Raw genomic sequence first — 18,984 nt, 5'->3', positions numbered from 1 at the left:
CAATAAAACAAAGTCTCAGATGTAATTATTCTGAAAATAAGTTTAGGCCTACCACAAGTTTGTTTTGTACTTACATTACTTCCATCCATCCATTCGCTTCCGCTTATCCTTTTCAGGGTCGCGGGGGACGCTGGAGCCTATCCCAGCTGTCATAGGGCGAGAGGCGGGGTACACCCTGGACAGGTCGCCAGTCTGTTGCAGGCCCAACACACAGAGACAGACAACCATTCGCACTCACATTCACTCGCACATTCACACCTAGTGGCAATTTGGATAATCCAATTAACCTATCCCCACAAGCTGCATGTCTTTGGACGGTGGGAGGAAGCCGGAGTACCCGGAGGGAACCCAGGCAAACACGGGGAGAACATGCAAACTCCACACAGAAAGACCTGATGGTGGAATTGAACTCAGGACCTTCTTGCTGTGCGGCAACAGTGCCGCACAGCAAGAAGGTGTTATATAAGTAACTTACATTACTTATATAATCAAAATAAAATATTTATTGTTCTGTCACAAGTGCAGTGTCTGATTTAAACAACACATTTGTTTTTCATTCCAACACATGAGCTGGAATGTTGTAATGTTTTAAGGATGGCTTGTTTCCAGTCCAGGCATTACTGCCTGAATGACTGTCATGGATCGAAGTGATCCAAATGTAAGTGCAGAAGAAAGTCTTTAACTTCCCTTAAGTACAGTGGCAGTGGATGTGGGTTGGAGATGCAATGAGCTTGAACCTGCAGGCAACCATCTTCACTGACCACACCATCTGTGATGGAGGACTCATCTCTCCTGTTGTCCTGCAAGCAAACAATCATATTTTTTGGAACATGAACTTAATTGCTTTCTTCACACATTTTTTTTCTGCATTTGGTATAAAACAGACTCCAATTTACACAATCTCAGGCTCCCTCCCCACCGGAGAGGTGACATTCAATGTCCAACTTGTCAGTCTGGATAGCCCTGACCCCCACCCAACACACAATAATGTCATGAAAGCATCATTTTAAAAAGGGCTATGCAAACATGGCCAATAACTTTCATTCTAATGATGTGCAAAATGATTTGGGCACAAAACAAATTTTGTTGTTAGAAAACTTGCAGACTTCACTATATACAGTGTAGACCCTCTAAACTAAGTTTGGGGGATGTGATCTTTCAAGAAATGCGGACAAACTGTTGTTTGTTTACTTACACAGCATGTCTTGTAGAATTAACTGGAGTCACCAGCAACAGCATCGTGCAGTCATATCTCAAGTCTAATAACAGAAGACAGGAAAAGATCAGTAAAGAAACAACTTCCCCAAACCAAAGCACAGATAAAACAATAAGTAAAACAGGCTGATCTAAAGTATGATTAAAGTTCAGCCTGATTAATATAAATGTCACTGACAGTTGCTGATATATTGGAAAACCAAAATACTTACTGATGTCTTTCTGTCCAACAGCAGGAGTGCTGGTCCCGAGCCTCAAAGACAGTAAGAAGCAAGCAGAGGGAGAAAAAACAGAACATTTTTCAGAAACTGATTTTATCCTTAATGGCTGTGCAATCATTGTGACATAGAGTTTGCTTATGTTGTTAAATAAAGTCTAGATTTGACATTAATAGATGCCACAGATGTTCAAAAGCTGCCACAAAAACAAAAATGGATGTCTCTGAAAACGTTGGAGCATTTTTGCAAATATGTGATGTCTTGATAAATCGAGCAGATATTTGAACTTTACACAGCTACATTGTCGCCTGAAAATATCTTAAAAGTTTATTTTGTGACCCAGAAAAAGTAATAAGTTTTTTAGCCGCGCTCCTCCGCCATTGCGCTTACAAGTACGCACAGGCTCCGACAACCTGTCTACAAATGCGATCCTCCTTTTCCCCAGACTACCCTTTCTGGGTCACAAAATAACCTTTTAAGATATGTTCAGGCGAGAATGTAGCTGTGTAATGCTCAAATATCTACTTAATTTATCAAAATATCACATATTTGCAAAAGTGCTTCCAAGTTTTGGGAGAGCTCTGTTATCCACCAGCGCGATAGCTGACCGGGAGGTCAAGGCTCGATAGAGTCCCCGAGCACAGCTAACTCCTGGCTTATTGTTTTCAACCCCCTGCGGTCTTTTGCTACTCAGGTTAAACATGATATATATATAATTACTTAGTTAGGTAGTTATGGCTATGGATTGAAAATACACCCCACACCCCACCCCTAACGGCTGCACCTCCCGAAGAATTTTGTCTGGGCTGTTATTTCACTTTTTTATTTCAAACAATCAACAGAAAATTTCACAGACATAGTTTTATGTAAGGTTTTTAAGGCTGTGGTGTTAATTTTTAAGTAACATGAGCCCAGTGGCAGCAGCAACGCTAGGCTAACACTAACTAGCTAGCAAGATTATAAACCTGGTGCTAAACTAAGAGAAGCCACAAAATCAGTTTGAATAAGAGTAAACATTTACTCACCAAGTCAGTGTATCAGGTAAAGATTCACAGCAATGACAACAATAATATCTTGAGCTTTTCCAGGTTTGCTCAACATATTCCATAACAAATGCTGGCACCATGAACATGCGGACTGATCCGAGAGGGGGGAGGACGGTAGTGACAAGGCATTTTCAAAACACATCTATCATCCTTCCGCACTGAGAAGCAAAACTTCCATCTTACTTAGTTTTTCTAAGTTAAGACAACTCAAATAAATTGAGTTTATCAGTATTTTTGCATAAAAAGTACTGGTAACTTATTTAAATTGAGTTCTAATAACGAATTGATAAAAACTGAGTTCAGCCTATTTAATATTTTTAATTAAACACAATATTACATTTTACAGTGCAGCTGGTAATGTCCTGTGGCTGACACTAAAGGACACAATTGGAGGTCTTGTCTGACCGATGTCCAGGTGAGTCAGAGGCTTTTTGGTGGCATGAAAGAGGCATAATATTAGACTTTTTTTTTTTATAAATGTTGTGGTTGATCAGTGTATTTCAGTACATACATGAAAATCAAGTGCATTTGACATGTGAAATATGTAATAATAAGATGTAATTTCATACGTAAGAAAATAACTTTTTTCATTTTCGGATTTTCGTCAATTCAGGCCCAGCAGACTGTTTGTGACTGCTGTACTTCGTATTGTAATGTGTCTTTGATCTGTCGTTGGTTCTGAAATCTCAAACATTATTGTAATAGCAATAATATTCATTTAAATTATGTAGTTTGACTCCATCAGCACCAACCAGTCACAGCCATCTTTACTTGTAGTTTCCTTTCCATTCTTCCTTTCTTCCACCCCTACAACTTCTCCCCACTCTCTCCACTGTGCTCTCTCCTTCCTTAGTTACATATTGATTAGGTCTCTCAGTGTGTGTATGTGCGTACGTGTGTGTGCATGTCTCTGTGTGTGTGTGTGTGTGTGTGTACATGCCTGGTCCTGCTGTGGTCAATGAGGTCAACATGGTGGCCAGACAGGCTTCTACCCCCCAACCCGCCCACCCGTTTTTGTTGTTTTTTCTCCCTGCCTTTTCCATCTCCTCCTGTTCTCCCTTCTACAGTCATCGAGTGTAGTTAGATAAACGCAACTTTGAAGGCGTCAGGAAAGATCTCAGTTGGTGTGGCTGAAACCAAAAATAAGCACTTATCTTTGGTTAACTTCCTATACTACTAAATGTCAGTGTAGGAAAGTCAAGTTTCTTCAGACTGAAGTGAAACTGGAATACCACCACACTTGAGTAGTAAAGGTCAAAAACTTGCATTTTTACAAGTTTCTTTGGACACAGGCAGACGATGTCCCTCTTTTCTTGCACTGGAAAAAAAGAGGCAGCCTGTTTTTCAAACACCACCTGACAGCAGCTGCCCTCACTGACCCTTTAGCCATCAGACTTGGTGTCTGAGTGGAGGAGGGGTCAGGATGGATGGGAGCCCTGGGGTCAATAGAGGACATAGGGCAAAGACAGAGGAAGAGCCACAAAGAGGAAACTCAAAAGGATGCAGCACGAGAGAGGGCAAAAGAGATAAAGCAGGGACGACATGGTGTGGTCAGTGCTCAGTGTTCAGATTTTATGAGCTGATTTTATAATCTGAATACAAACTCAAGAAAACTACAGTTTCTTAGGAGCTTATCCTCAGTCACTCACTTAGTTGGCCAGTCCGTCACTTTGATCCAAAGTTAAATAGCTCAACAATTACTAGATGGACTAACATGAAGTTTTAGTTTTTCTTTTGTTAGTTTTACAGACTATCTTCCCCATGCCATGGTGGAGGGCATTAGCTAAATGTGGTGACATTTCAGCTGGTTTTAATGTGTTTGGGTTTTGTTTTTGACATGTTCATTACCAGTCTCCACAGAGAGGTGACCCCCAATGAGTGCTCTGACAACAGTGGGAAGGAAAAACTCACCTTTAACAGGAAGAAACATCAAGCAGAACGAGGCTCATGGAGAGTCAGCCATCTGCCATGATCAGTGTGGAGGGAGGGGAGGAAGACAGGACAAAAAGCATGTTGTGGAAGAGAGCCAGAGATTAATAATAACTCATTAAATCAGCGGTCCCCAACCTTTTTTGCGCCACGGACCGGTTTATGCCCGATAATATTTTCATGGACCGGCCTTTAAGGTGTCGTGGATAAATACAACAAAATAAAACTAGTACCGATACCGAAAAAAAGAAAATTTATTCATAACACACGTGAAAAGACGCAGGAAAACCAAGTAAACGATAAAAACGATAACAAAATAACGCTGAAAATGATTAAAAACCCTGAAAACTATACATTTCACACCTGAGCCTCAACTCTTGCGGCCCGGTACCAAACGACTCACGGACCGGTACCAGTCCGAGGCCCGGGGGTTGGGGACCGCTGCATTAAATGATTGAATACAAAGTGGTGTATTTAATGTATGCTGTAGTTCCATTAAACTATTGGTCAGACTAACTGTTTGTCCATTTTAAGTATTTATGCTAAGCTAACTTTAGCTGTTCAATTAAATATATTTTACAGTTCCACATAAATATATTATTGAAATGATACATTTAAACTAGATGGTACCAGGCTCATAATTATTTTTGCACTAGAGCACCCTCTGGTGGCAAAATCCAAACATGAACACCAGTGTAGTCCTTAGACTGCAAATTGAGCAGAAATCCAATAGCAACAACTTAGAAAACCAGCTGACCCGTGGCCTGTGACTCCCTCAGCATGGCATCTGATAGCCCTTGCTACAGGGTCACAGTAGTGACATCATGGGTCACCTCATTGTGGTGCAGTCTCTTTCCTGTGATTAGGTTATCAGTGTGAGGGGTCAGACTCATTCTCCTTCTCAGGGGTGTCAACTGAACTGCTAAGACGTACTGTAATTGCATTGACCGTGTGACAGTGCAGGCAGCATTGCTGCACAGTATACAACCTCATTAGCGACATAAATGTTAATGCATTATAAGGTGCAGGTTTTGATGATAAGGTGTGGTGTGTGTATAGGAATACAAAGTCCTGTTGTGTTAGCTACATATCATTAAGACCTGTTTACATCCACACCACCAATGTGAGTTTGTTATGGGTGAATGCAGAGGGCTTCACATCGTCTGTTTAGAATTCCCCAGTAACTTAACATATTTTTGGATTGTGGGAAGAAGTCTGAGTAACTAGAGAGAGTTCATAGAAACAACACAGAAGGCCCCCAGCTGCCTCTTGCATTTAAACCAAGGCCCTCTGTACTGTGCAGCAATAGTACTAACCACAACACCACTACACCTATGTAGAATCTTAAACACAGTAATTCTTTATTTACTTATGGTCCTCAGTGTGAGCTGGAAAACTCTGTCAAATATCGCCAATTTTATTTTTAGGTTGGTAGTTCAATCCCTAGGCTCTTCAGTCTGCATGCTGAAAAAGCTTGTCCCTTCTTCATCGTGAAGAAGAAGTGTAATTATTAGATTGAAAGCAAACTGATGTAGAAAAAAGTGCTTGAGATGAGTGAGATGTGTTATGGAAGAACTGTCCTATTTCTATTCTAGTTCTGAAAAAACAGGCTTTCTTGAAAATGCTTAAACAATCTTTCTCCAGTCTTTCAAAGTTTTTCTTTCAACAACACTGGCTAGTTTTTTAGGACAGTTTAATCCAGTCCTATATGGACTGAAATGGTAAATGGACTGATTCTTATATAGCGCTTTTCTACTCTCCCGGAGTACTCAAAGCGCTCTATACAACATGCCACATTCACCCAGTCACACCCATTCTCACAAGCACTATCTCTATACTGAGTGCTATCTAACTACACTCACACACATTCATACTCCGATGGACGCATCGGAGAGCAACTTGGGGTTAGTATCTTGCCCAAGGATACTTGGCATGCAGACTGGAGGAGCCTGGGATCGAACCTCCAACCTTCCGATCAGTAGGTGACCTGCTCTACCTCCTGAGCTACAGCCACCCCAAATCTATAATGGAATAATTTAATCCCAAATATCTGTCCATTTTCAGAGGAATGTTTTTCGTTTGGAAAACTACTCAGCACTGATTTGTAAATGGCCTGTATTTGTATAGCGCTTTACACTACATCCAGTCATCCACACATTCACGCACTGGTGATGGCAAGCGACATTGTAGCCACAGCTGCCCCGGGGCGCATTGACAGAGGCGAGGCTGCCGGACACTGGCACCACCAGTAGGCAACGGGTGAAGTCTCTTGCCCAAGGACACAACGTCCGAGACAGTCAGGGCCGGGGGCTCGAATCGGCAACCTTCCAAAAGACGAACTGCCAACTCTTGAGCCACGATCGCCCCATACTTATAAATCATTCAAACATATAAAAGGAACAAAAATCAAGGGGTGAGCTAGTATTGTGTTTACATATAAGGGACAACTTAGCAAAGAACCAGTTTTAAATTGCAAGTTTAGGCATTTTTTTCAAACACATCATTAGTTCCAGCTTCTTTAGTTGAATTGATGAAAAATGCCAAAGAGAGGATGTTTTGACAGGCATAGAGTTATATTTTGCACCAAAAAATGTGCACCAAAAGCTATTAGCTGAAAATGTGAGTGTATCTTTTAAAAAAAGAAAAGAGGAAACTAGAAAAATGGAAGACAAATGAAGAGGATTAAATTCTATCTATAGCAGGTGAAAAGTATCTGAAAGGCATGTTCTTAAGAAACAGGAGTGAAGAAAAATCCAGCAAAGATGTGACACAGGACCTGAGAGATCCACAATTTACTCTTCACCAAGATCTCAACAGAAACGGTCTCACTGGAACAGAAGTTGTGAAGAAGTGCAAACAGGGAGAGGCCGGGGTTTGCTAAATTACATAAGAACTGGAAAAAACAGAGCGACAAGTTCATTAGGGGACTGATGAATTTAACGATGTTCACAGGTTCTCATTGAGAGGAAAGTATTTTCAGTCAAGTATTAAAAACAAGCTTATATTCAAATGTATTTGTTATTTCTTCCAATTGATGTTAAGCAAGAACAAAAGGGTCTGTAATTCCCAAATAGTTAAATTCATATTTATGTTGAACCCCTTGAATTTGAATCACCTTAATCATCATCATCTTAGTTTGATTTAAATCCACTGCACAGAGACCAAATTACCAACACTTATGGACCTAACCATAGGTCACAGACCTCACCAAGACTTCAGATTCACTGGAGTTTTGCAGGGTTTTTTCCCCCCTTTTGTTTTAATTGTTTTTCTCTCTACATTGCTTGGTTATGTGTGGATAACCAGGTAGCTGAGCAGAAATACTAGTCATTTTTTTTATTAATAGTGTGACTAATAATCATTTATGAGCACATAAGCTTCATTTTATCTCTATTTTCATCCGTTTTGTTCCACAGTGTACAGCCAATTGTACACTCTGTTTATTGTATTTCCAAATCATGCAGCTCTGTACCTCCTCACTACATCGCAGCGTTGCAGTTTTACCTCCACTTTTTTTTTGCTACAAAATACTTTTCAGACTTGAGGATTTTGCAATAAAAGTTTTGTTCAGTGGGAATCTATTATCACCTCTGGTCATTAGCAGTTATGGTTACGTTTCAGAACTACCATTCTCAAGTTTTACTGCAACTTTTCCCTTATCTTTGTTATAATTAAATACAACAATAGCATTTGTGCTTTCAAAAACTCTACAGTTACACACAAAATCCACAACAGCCATGTCAGTCTGATTAGTGATGACAGATCTTTAATAATCACCCAGAGTTCATATCAGTGCGTCACATCCAGATCAAATGCAAATCTCATGTTACACCTTAACATCTGTAAATAACTGACAGACTCGTTGTCACATGGTTCACAGTATAAATGATGTACAACATTTTCTGTAAGAAAACAAAAACATGTCAGAAGGAATTTAAGTGTTTCCTTTTACTTTGATGTTTCCTCTGTCTCAGTGGCAGAATCATGTTTTGGTCAGCTGATATTGGTGTGTGTGTGTACACAGTCAGGCTTCTGTCCCGTGAGTGTGAGTGTGAGGCTGCTCCTCTTCACTTTTCTTTCTGTCTGTCTACCACTTTAGTTTTTGTCTCCCTTGTCCTCCACGCTCACTGGTAACCACGAATCTCTGTGCAACTTCTCATTCCTTTCCACCTTCTCAACGCTGGGTGGTGACGTTACCTGCATGTGCACCGGCAAATGCTTGAATTCATCCTCGTTCACGTCATAGTCCTTCATCTTTGAGTCCAGGATCCACCAGTTGCCAGCAAAGCCAATGTCCAACACCCGCTGAGGGATCTCCCTCCAGGGTACTGACAAGTTAGAGCACTGGGCTTCATACAGCATGGCGTCCGGGTCGTAGTCAGCGTAGTACACCACAGACAGAAGACCCAGGCTGGCGTGGCGGAGGCGGCCCTCATTACGGAGCTTCACCAGACTCTGTACATGGACATCAGAGATGCCGCTGCGGATCCAAGGGGACAGCAGTCCCAGCTGGTTGGAACGTTTCAGCAGGGCGTCGTCGAAGGACAAGCGGTCGGGTTTGGTGTAGAAGCAGGCCCAGGCACCGCCCAACAGCGTCACATACACTGATGTTCGGAGTGGTCTCTCCCAGGCGCCAACTACCGCCTCTCTGCACGCTTCTTTGTAGTCAGAGAGCAGGCTGCGACACCACACACCTGTAGGGAGCAGAGGACGAAAAACTCAGCCTGGATGTAAACCACCTCTCCTCGTGCCTCCTTTTCTACATTCACACCCTTTAAAAAAAAAAACACTGGCAGGCTGCAGGAGGTGGGAGGAGTCAAATGATCTAATCACCATCTATTTATGACGTTATCACACCAACAACCCAATTCAGCGGCATATAGTTGTTAGGAGGATTAAAACTCTATACTGTAACCGTTTTTGTCACGCAACCAACATGCACAAAGACTAGCAGAATAATGCGTTTAAAATGGTCATTTAAGCAGTTAAAATAACTGGGACTGTTTCTGTTATAATAAGCTACGTTTACCACCGAGCTGGCCGTTAACCCCCTTGCTATCCAGCTAACGTGGCCAACCCGTGCCTCAGTTCCTCACCTACTTTGCTGTTTTTCAGCCGCTCCCAGCGGCTCGCTGTGCCCGGAGGCGCCGCTGCTTCCGCCGCAGAGCTGAACACCATCCTCGCTACACGAAACGAGGCCATTTTAACGACTCTTCTGCACTAAAGACTCTAACCTTCATGCAGAATTGACATTTTAACTAATGACAGGGACCTCACATGAAGTCAAAATGGCAGCTACTTCTTTTTTGTTGGTTGACAGCTAACAAAAAGGTTTATTACCGCCATCTACTGGGCTGGAGTGGTGGTGCGAGACTCCAGAAAGAATTAGCCTACAAATACACACCCTGCTACCATAAATTACATTTCATCTCTGCTCACAATTTCTGTCTCTCTTTATAACTCAAAAATGCTGCTGTCCCACCATTAATAATTCTTTCTAATAACTGCCAATAACTTCTACACCCCCTTGTTTCTGTGTTTTAGTTTGATTTCTCTAGCTTTCCTATTTAACAGCACTATTCCCCTGTTCCCCTTTCCCTTTGGCACTGAGCAAATTCCCTGATAGTTGCATATGCAGATGCAGTTGATCATCAGTTGATTATTTTTCCCTTTTCTTATTGTCTTGCTTTGGTACATTTTCCCTGTATAGTCTATGAATGCCTTTAGTTTGCCCCTGTGGCCCATCTTTGCTGCCATTTATTTCTTATTTTCAATACTTTTAATGCTTTTACTACTACTATTACTACTACTTCTTTATCTTCCAGCTGGTCCCTTTACGGGTCATCACAATAGATCATCTGCTTCCATCTCCCCCAATCCCTTGCATGCTCGTCTGTCTCACCAACCCCTCCTTCACTACACTTACACCTTCTTTTTGCTTGGCAGCTCAACCTTCAGCATCCTTTGTCCGATATATTATCCACCCTATCAAACTCTTCTCAACCTTGCTTCTCTTACTTCGTTTCCAAACTGCTCAGAAATCTTACCATGTTCACTTCTGACCACCGACAGCTCCACTAGACATGATAGAGGGTCTCACTCCCTTGCGTGAACCCTTCCTTTCGTTCTTGTTGCTATCCTCCTGTCACAAATCACCCCTGACACTCATCTCCATCCGCTCCATCGTGCCTGCACTCTCTTGTGTTTTTTGTAACGTTAGAACCTTTCAAATAAAGTTATATTGAAGAGCGCTTCCACGTGACAGCTTTGTTTACGCGGTGACGTGTACCGGAAGCTGTGTTAAAATGACTCCAGTATCAGCAGGACCTGTAAGGCTGTGAAAGACAGGTGTTAGCATTGTAATGTTATTAATGTCTAGCATTTTATTAAGTCCGCACAGACGCTGTTGTGATATATTAACCTTAGCTTTATTTACAATTTAAACATTAGCTAGTCGTAGGATTCGCTGTCTCTGCTGAGTGGTTGATATTACGCCATTCAATATCATCATTATCAGCAGCAAGATCCTGCTGAGCAGCGAGGACAGACTGCCAAGACATTTTTCACCTCTCTGGTTATTACATTTTGTACGCTTCACCTGTTCTTATCGGCTTTTAAAGCGTCGAAATTGAATATTTTTATACTATACATTAACTGTAAACTTCAAGTGGTTATCTTGTCGGTGAACTAACAGATGTTCGACATAGCATTTCTTTACTAACGTTCATTTTTCTCTCAGCTCTTGCATGAAGTTACTGGTTGCCCATTGGAGGCATGGCTAGTCCAAACAATCTACAGTTTCAAGGTAAATGTGACAGAATCTTTAAAGGAGATATAGGTTGTCAATTTCTGCTTGTTTTGTTCTGCCTGGGTTACTTAGTGTCACGTGTTAGTTCCAGGTAGGTAGTTGGGAGATCTGTTTTACGCAGAAACCAAGCTGTCGTGTCCACGTGAATCAGGAAACTGGACTCTCCTCTTACCTAGGGGTTTTAATTGGCTGTAAAAGTGTTTATACTGCAGTGACCATGCAGAGCACACAGTACAGTACTCTGAATCACGAAATCGCCGAGAAAACGTTGAAAATAAATTATTGTTGATTGAAAACCATCTACTAAAGGACAAATAGCGACATCTGCTTGCCATACCCTGCTATCGCAGTCGTATGTAAAGATGCTCTTCCTGCTTCCTTATAATTTATTTTACTTTCATGCAACATGTAACATTGTGTAGATTGCACGGGCAATTATGGGTCAGATTTGCAGGAAGATTATGCTTGTTTTCATTTGCATAATATGCATGGATGTATTGAACATCCTGCTGATTTATGACACACAGTGAGTTCCAGTGTATTCTGTGTCAAATACTAAGTCTTTTCTCTGACCTACTAAACGGCGTGCCAGCATGGCTATTGAAACACCTTCATGGTGTGTTGGTAACTTCTCTTACTGCTTGTTTTCTAGTCTTATTCAATAAAGTGTGTGTTTTAAAACCCTTTAACAGAAAGTCTGTCTCTCTGTGAGGCAGGCTGATACCAACACTGTGTAATCTAAAGCAGCACAACACTGCTGTTGAATCAAATGAAACAAGGTATGGAAGCTTCTTGCAGGAAGTTGTTTTCTTTGTCAGATAATATCATTAAAACAGGACCGGTCCGGTTCAGTGACATCAGTTAGGACAGCGGTCCCCAACCCCCGGGCCTCGGACCGGTACCGGTCCATGAGTCATTTGGTACCGGGCCGCGAGAGTAGAGGCTCAGGTGTGAAATGTATAGTTTTCAGGGTTTTTATCGGTTTTCAGCGTTATTTTGTTATCGTTTTTATCGTTTACTCGGTTTTCCTGGGTCTTTTCACGTGTGTTATGAATAAATCTTCTTTTTTTCGGTACCGGTAATAGTTTTATTTTGTTGTATTTATCCGCGACACCTTAAAGGCCGGTCCGTGAAAATATTGTCGGGCATAAACCGGTCCGTGGCGCAAAAAAGGTTGGGGACGGTTGAATTAGGAAACTATAGACAGAAACTGAGATTGCTTTTTCAGTAACAGTTTGTAAATATGTTTTTCAATCCTATCAAGTTTGACATTTTAACATGAAATCTATGGGAATTTAGTCCCTTTGGGAGTGCTGATCAGAAGAACTGCGCTTACCGACTGCCTTTTGCCCATGTGCGTCCATAGAGTTTGAAGAAGCAGCAGAGCTGCTATCGGCAGACCCTGGAGCCTCCACACTCAGTATGTCGGGCTCAAACACCCCCAACACAACAGCATCAGCAGGAGAAGATGTAAAGCTAGACCTATCTGAGGACGAGGAGGGTCAGCAAGAGAGTTCAGAGGTAAAAAAGTTGTGTGGACTACGAATAAAGTTTGAGTTTCTACTTTGGGTGCATATCAGCTGATAGACGTCTGTGCTTCCAGCTGTTAGGAGGGCAGAAACCAAGTGGTGGCTTCTGGACCTTTGAGTATTATCAGTCTTTCTTCGATGTGGACACAATACAGGTATGCCTGACATCTACCTGACACTTTGTCTAAATGGTAAATGGCCTGCATTTGTATAGCGCTTTTCTAGTCCTTAAGGACCCCAAAGCGCTTTACACTACATTCAGTCATTCACCCATTCACACACACATTCACACACTGGCGATGGCAAGCTACATTGTAGCCACAGCTGCCCTGGGGCGCACTGACAGAGGCGAGAGTCTACACATCAAGTCTTTGTCAGTCAGTTTGAAGTTACATGTTTCTTTTGTTTGACCCTATCATGATGCAGGTGCTGGATAGAGTGAAAGGGTCAGTGATGCCACAGCCTGGGAGAAACTTCATCAAATACTACCTTAGGAGTAACCCAGATCTGTATGGTAAGTGGAAGAAGACACATTTAATTATTAAACTGTATTGCAGGAAGAACATATTTTGCACTGTGCCTTGTCTTATGGGGGGCATGTTGAGGCTGTAAGTAGATTTTTGGTAGGGGAAATTAGATTCTAGCTATGCCTGAAGATGAGTCGTAGGTGGGTAGGTAGGAGATTAAGGGCCAGATTACTGTTGGTATGCACTAAGGTAAGCCTCTTTTTAATGCTAAACGTGTTTAATGTCTCAGGGTCTTTACTATCTTATTGAATGTATCAGTTAATTCATGTGATTCAGGCATTTCTGATACATGTTAAAAAGCTGTTCAGGTGTCACTTATTGTAATTCCAGCTTTAACTGTTTGTTGCCCATAGGTTCAAAGCATCAACAAAGTGTCCATCAATTTTTTGACATTGATGAATTAGAAGATGAATGCACTCATATAAGTGTGCGTTTGTGCAGGTCCCTTCTGGATTTGTGTCACACTGGTGTTTTCTGTGGTGATTAGTGGGAACCTGTCCACCTTCCTTGCTGAGCAGAAAAACCCCACCTTCCACTACAGACCACAGTTCCACAGAGGTTAGTGCTGCACACGGTCTCAGTTTGACTCTGTCACTGTTGCACACTGGATCTGCATAGCTCTGTCTTGTTTCTCTGCCTTTAGTGACAATTGCTGCAGTGGTGATCTTTATGTATGCCTGGCTGGTGCCGATCGGGCTGTGGGGTTTTTTGACCTGGAGGCAAGGAGCCGAGAGGCAGATTGGAGGCTATTCTTTCCTGGAGACTGTGTGTGTTTACGGCTACTCGCTCTTTATCTATATCCCCACCTCTGTGAGTACATCTGTGGTGTTTACAGGTTTAATAAGTTGTATAAATGATCTTACCCATGATACATGATATACCAACACGTTCTCACTCCCAAAGCGTCACATTTTACGCTAGGTGACAAATCGTCAACATATTACGTTTTCGGCTACCCACCACGTTCCTGAATGACGACCTAGGAAAAATGAGGAAATATGAGAACCGTATGGACTCAATTTACACATGTTCGCTCTTTTTCTTCAAATTGCTTAGAAACACGCTATTTAACATAATTAAAGTCATGGTTAAGGTCAGGAAAAAGGTTATGGTTAGGGCTGGAATACAGGGCTGGAACGTCTATTACCGCGGGAGCGTCATTGCACTGGATTTCAGCCATAACCTGCCGCGTACCATAAGAACGCCGAAGGTCTCCTTTCGCGTTCCTCAGGAACACCGCGGGACGTGACAAAACGTCGGCATGTTACGCCTCGGGAATGAGAACAGGCTCGATATACATGTATAATATAGCTCACATTTTCGGAAACCTCTGATGTCATTCTCTGTGTAACTTGCCGTAATGTCAAAACTCACCTGTGGTTCTTCATATTGAATAAGTGCAGAGGTTTGTTCTGCCCAGTGTTTTGAGTATTTTTGAAGAATAACATGTTCTGTCTGAATAATTCATTTAAGGTTTTGATTGGCAGCTGTGGCCCAGGCCACTGCCAAAAGAAAAGGTCCAACTTTGGTCAATTTCAACAAAAACCAAAGCAGAAACAATAATTAGCTGAATAAAAGTTCACCCTGTCACCTTCAGGTTTTGTGGATAATACCATATGACTGGCTGCACTGGACGCTGATCCTAATTGCCATGGCGATCTCAGGCTCAGTCCTGGTCCTCACCTTCTGGCCCGTTGTCCGTGATGATACCAAGGTGACGGCGGTGGCTACAGTAGTGACCATAGTGGTTTTGCACACACTGCTGGCAGTTGGCTGTAAGGTCGGTGAGCTGCGTGGATCTCAGATGTATGGAAGGACACCTTTACATTGAACCAGATACTCAATCTCCTCTCTTTTCTTCTAGCTCTACTTCTTTCACGCAGAAACATCCCCACCAACAGCTCTTCCTACTACGTCAACTCTCCACAATCACACAACGCTGGCCTTCAAAACCGACTGATCAACACCGAGGAGCAGCAGGAAATGAAGACGTCTTTTTTGACTGATCGAAAACGACTAGACTGGAGGAGATGCTGTTGATTATCACCATGGTGTGATTCACTTAATGCTTCATGGATAAAGTGCTGGGACGGTTGTGTGTATGTGTGTTTTGTTTGTCTAACTTATCCTGGGGGGGTTCATCTGTATTTCTACTGTGACTGATGTTTCATGATGTGGTGGATTGAGCAGGCCTTCTTTAACACTGTGACTTCCGCTCATTTCATGATGTCCTAAAGGACGCAGGAAGACACTACAAAAGCTAATACATAAAACAACGTCACTCCTACTCATTTATCCTTATGACACATCACATGGACAACAGCCAGATTTCTCAAGTTTAAATTGATTAGGTTAATGAGAATGCCCTAAATGTCTCATTTCTCATATAAATCCATTTTGTGGCTTGTGGTCAACCCTGTGGCCTCATAGATGGAATTATGTGGCTCTGCAAAGCTCCGAATGTTATAATTGATATAATTAGATGACAATGATTGATTTGTTGGTGTGTACATCACTTTAATTTTAGAAGCAGGAGTATGCCCCCCTCCCTGCATCCGCTCTACACATACAGATACATAGAAAAGGGATAATAATGGGGTATTTGTGTATTAAACATGTAGTGATACTGCCCTTAAGACACTGTTAGATGCTCTCAAGTCAAGCAATCTCTGAGCTGTAATGCTCCGGACTGGTCAAAAGATGATTGTAAAATAAAATAGTTTATGTGGTCCTGCCGGAAGAATATACATGTTTAGGTTGTCTCTAACTTATTAGTTATTCTATCACAAACTGAAACTCCTCCTCTGCCACGTGGAAATGTAGTTTACAGTTTTCACTCACAACACTGAATCCCGAGGCGTTCCCGTGTATAGTTTGCTTCAGTCGGATGTGCGGAAAAGAATTTATTGAACCTGCAAAGGGACTCCAGCACATCACCGCCACGCTTCAGCCTTCAGTCACAGAATGACCTCAGCTGCTTTACTTGCATAGACAGTTCAGTGTAAAATGAAGAAAGGGTTGATGGATGTAGAGCTATTTATTTCCTACTGTGAACCCAGGTAGGGTTGTATTAATAAACAGATTCTCTACTCCAGATTGTTTGGATCTTATTACTGTTCCAATCTTTGATCACTCACAGCTGAAAAGGATTACAAGGTTTGCAGTTGAGCGATGTGAATCACCTCGAGCAACTTCAAAGATTGACTTGAACTAGGTTCCTTATGTGACAGGAAGACTAGAGACATGATGTCTAACACAGATTTTCAGACATTTGTCTAGATTTGTTTTTTTCTCAACATACTTCATTCTGACCTGGTTTCAATGGTGGTATGCCCAGAATGAATTTGACCTACTTTGACTTCTTTCAATTTAAGATTTTTGTTTTGTAAATATTCAGAAGTAAATTGAAATAATCCATCATCGTGATAGACGCTATTCCCATTCCAGGTACATTGTAACAGCAAACCCTGCTGACACCTTATACCAAAAATGTAACCTGACATGCATCTCCTGAGAAATGTAACTACATCTCGTCATCAGTGCACATCTGCAGTGGATCATCGGACTCCATCTCACGCTATCCCTAGCCTCCCTCTCTTCTGTCATACCAGCCCTCCTCATGTCCTCCTCTACATCCATGAACCTTTCTGCAATCTTCCCTTTTCTCCCTGGCAGCTTCATATTTAGCATCTTTTGTCCAGCGTATTTACTGTCATTTATCTGCAAGAACCATCTCACCCTTGCACGTCTGACTTTGACTCCAATTCTCTTCACCTGAACTGTTTCTCTCATGTACTCATTTCTAATCTTGTCCCAATGAAAATCCTACCAACTTCAACTTTGCCTTCAGTCTTTATGTCAGTGTCACCATCTTCAAACCATCATAGCAGGTCTCTCAACAGTCTTGTAAACCGGTCTCCACACATTCTGCAATCTCTTCTTCGCCTGTCTCGTGCACTGTTCGTTGCTTTGGGTGGTTGACCCCAGGTATTTAAAGTCATCCGCCTTAATTAGTTGACTCCTCTTCTTTCCGGAGCATACTTCCACCTCTCCAGGTTCTCTTCCATCCGCCCTCTGTTCTCACTACAGATCACTATGTCGTCTGCAAACATCAATCCGTGCAGACTCTTGTTGGCCTAATCCGTCAACTTGTCTCATTATTGGAAATAAGAAGGGACACATCATTTTCATATGTACTCCATTTTCAGAATCTCAAAAGTAACAGGACAAAATAACATAATTCGAATCACAAGGATTGTTTTTGAGCCTGATGCTAATATTTAGAATAACAAATCCCATGTATTTTTACTCTTTCCCCTTGTCATCCAGAGCTACGTGAGAGGTTTTTGCTGACTCTGTCAGCCTCGTGATCATCTTAACGCCTACTACATCTGAGTCAGAAAGCAGCCTTCCCACATTCAGATAAAAAATAAATAACACTGCAGGATTGCAGTGGAGAGACGGGACCAGATTAAACTTGCTGCCCGGCACTACCCAGACTATGGATCTCTCACACACACACGATAAATTGTACTTTATTTACTTAAAACCGGTTTTCCTGGAACAGAGCATAATAATAATATTAGAAATAATAGGCCCCGCTTACACTGAGTGAACCACAGGAGTCTGTATGCTAAGCAGAATATTAGTAACGCATACAGACTATGAATTTAAAGATACAACTGAAGATTTTATGCTCGTGCATTCACAACTATTAAAACCAACTCCATTAAGAAAAGCAAGGTATTTAAGAGAGCGTGACCAGTATTTGTACACTAAACATTAAATGCACTACAGAAGAGTTTTCTTTTTGTTTTTTGTCTCTGTCCATTTTCTCAATTCTTTCTCATCTTCTCCCATATGGAAAATATGTATAAATCTTTATATAAATATATATAAATCTTATAAAGTTTGTATCTGTCTTGTGTGAAACTTGTATGAAAAGCATACAAGAGTGAAAACAGATATAAGATCCCTTGAAAAATCATATAAATGAAACTTGTATGTTTTGGATACTTACTAACAAAATATATGAAAGTACATATTAAAATCTTGGGAACATAGTTGAATAGATATGTAAATATTAACTTTTTAAAGATAAATAAACACATGGGGGATGAGACTGTTATTACAGGTACGTGGGCAGGTCCTTCTCCACCACACTGGGATCATCTGTTGGGCCATATCTCTTCACTACTTGTCCTTCTCTATTTATAAGAAACTTTGTGAAGTTCCATTTGATGTTGTTTCCCAGGGTTCCCTTGCCTTTGGGCTGAGCCTTCATCCACTTCCACAGAGGGTGAGCGTTGTCTCCATTCACCTCAATCTTACTGAAGAGATCAAGCTCAGCATTGTAACCTTTGGCAAACTCTTTAATCTCTGCTTCTGTCCCTGGTTCCTGTCCTCCAAACTGGTTGCATGGGAATCCCAGTGGCCACTTTCATGAGTAAATCATATAAAACTTACATGATTCACTATATGAAGCAAGCCAAAGCTGATGCAAGTCTTTTATAAGTTTTTCCTATTTCTTTTCCATTTGAGCTTATCAACAAAAAATGTATGATCGCAACTTTAGCTCATATTTCAAACAATATTTCTTGTGCTGGTAAATTTAGGGTCATCACAGCAGATCATCTGCTTCAAGCTGATTCTTTCCTTTGCATCCTCCAAGGTCACACCAACCCTCTGTGTGCTCTTCTTCATTACATCCAT

General features: G+C 41.6%; 2 protein-coding genes, 1 long non-coding RNA gene and 1 pseudogene across 3 annotated transcripts; 1 reads left to right on the top strand and 3 right to left on the bottom strand.

The window, feature by feature from the left end:
• Positions 1-491: 491 nt before the first annotated feature.
• On the bottom strand, positions 492-2,767 carry LOC146520715 (uncharacterized). Its single transcript, XR_014873615.1, has 3 exons — positions 1,428-2,767; positions 1,196-1,259; positions 492-800 (listed from the first exon to the last, which is right to left on the bottom strand). It is a non-coding gene; the product is annotated as an uncharacterized LOC146520715 (long non-coding RNA).
• Positions 2,768-8,154: 5,387 nt separating this feature from the next.
• On the bottom strand, positions 8,155-9,713 carry timm29 (translocase of inner mitochondrial membrane 29). Its single transcript, XM_085157147.1, has 2 exons — positions 9,505-9,713; positions 8,155-9,102 (listed from the first exon to the last, which is right to left on the bottom strand). The coding sequence occupies exons 1-2, from the start codon at positions 9,608-9,610 to the stop codon at positions 8,504-8,506; spliced, it is 705 nt and encodes a 234-aa protein (XP_085013273.1). The 5' UTR covers positions 9,611-9,713; the 3' UTR covers positions 8,155-8,503.
• Positions 9,714-10,691: 978 nt separating this feature from the next.
• Positions 10,692-15,538, top strand: yipf2 (Yip1 domain family, member 2). The gene is made up of 9 exons (XM_085157145.1): positions 10,692-10,996; positions 11,148-11,213; positions 12,583-12,737; positions 12,820-12,900; positions 13,172-13,259; positions 13,714-13,830; positions 13,916-14,082; positions 14,870-15,052; positions 15,137-15,538. Exons 2-9 carry the CDS (start codon positions 11,183-11,185, stop codon positions 15,230-15,232), a joined length of 918 nt encoding a protein of 305 aa, XP_085013271.1. The 5' UTR covers positions 10,692-10,996; positions 11,148-11,182; the 3' UTR covers positions 15,233-15,538.
• A 184-nt stretch (positions 15,539-15,722) lies between these two features.
• On the bottom strand, positions 15,723-18,984 carry LOC146520712 (phospholipid hydroperoxide glutathione peroxidase pseudogene; annotated as a pseudogene).

Source organism: Neolamprologus multifasciatus, chromosome 4 (genome assembly GCF_963576455.1).
Source record: "Neolamprologus multifasciatus chromosome 4, fNeoMul1.2, whole genome shotgun sequence".
In the NCBI taxonomy this organism is placed as follows: domain Eukaryota; kingdom Metazoa; phylum Chordata; class Actinopteri; order Cichliformes; family Cichlidae; genus Neolamprologus; species Neolamprologus multifasciatus.
Note: the sequence above shows the minus strand (reverse complement) of the source record. Positions and strands in the feature narration are given on the sequence as shown.

Excerpts from the sequence above, each read along its gene's own strand:
- timm29 (XM_085157147.1), bottom strand. The coding sequence starts at position 9,610 with ATGGCCTCGTTTCGTGTAGCGAGGATGGTGTTCAGCTCTGCGGCGGAA. Across the intron at positions 9,103-9,504 it reads GCTGAAAAACAGCAAAGTAG|GTGTGTGGTGTCGCAGCCTG; the intron begins GTGAGGAACTGA and ends TGCTCCCTACAG.
- yipf2 (XM_085157145.1), top strand. The coding sequence starts at position 11,183 with ATGGCTAGTCCAAACAATCTACAGTTTCAAG. Across the intron at positions 13,260-13,713 it reads GAGTAACCCAGATCTGTATG|GTCCCTTCTGGATTTGTGTC; the intron begins GTAAGTGGAAGA and ends GCGTTTGTGCAG. Across the intron at positions 14,083-14,869 it reads TTATCTATATCCCCACCTCT|GTTTTGTGGATAATACCATA; the intron begins GTGAGTACATCT and ends TGTCACCTTCAG.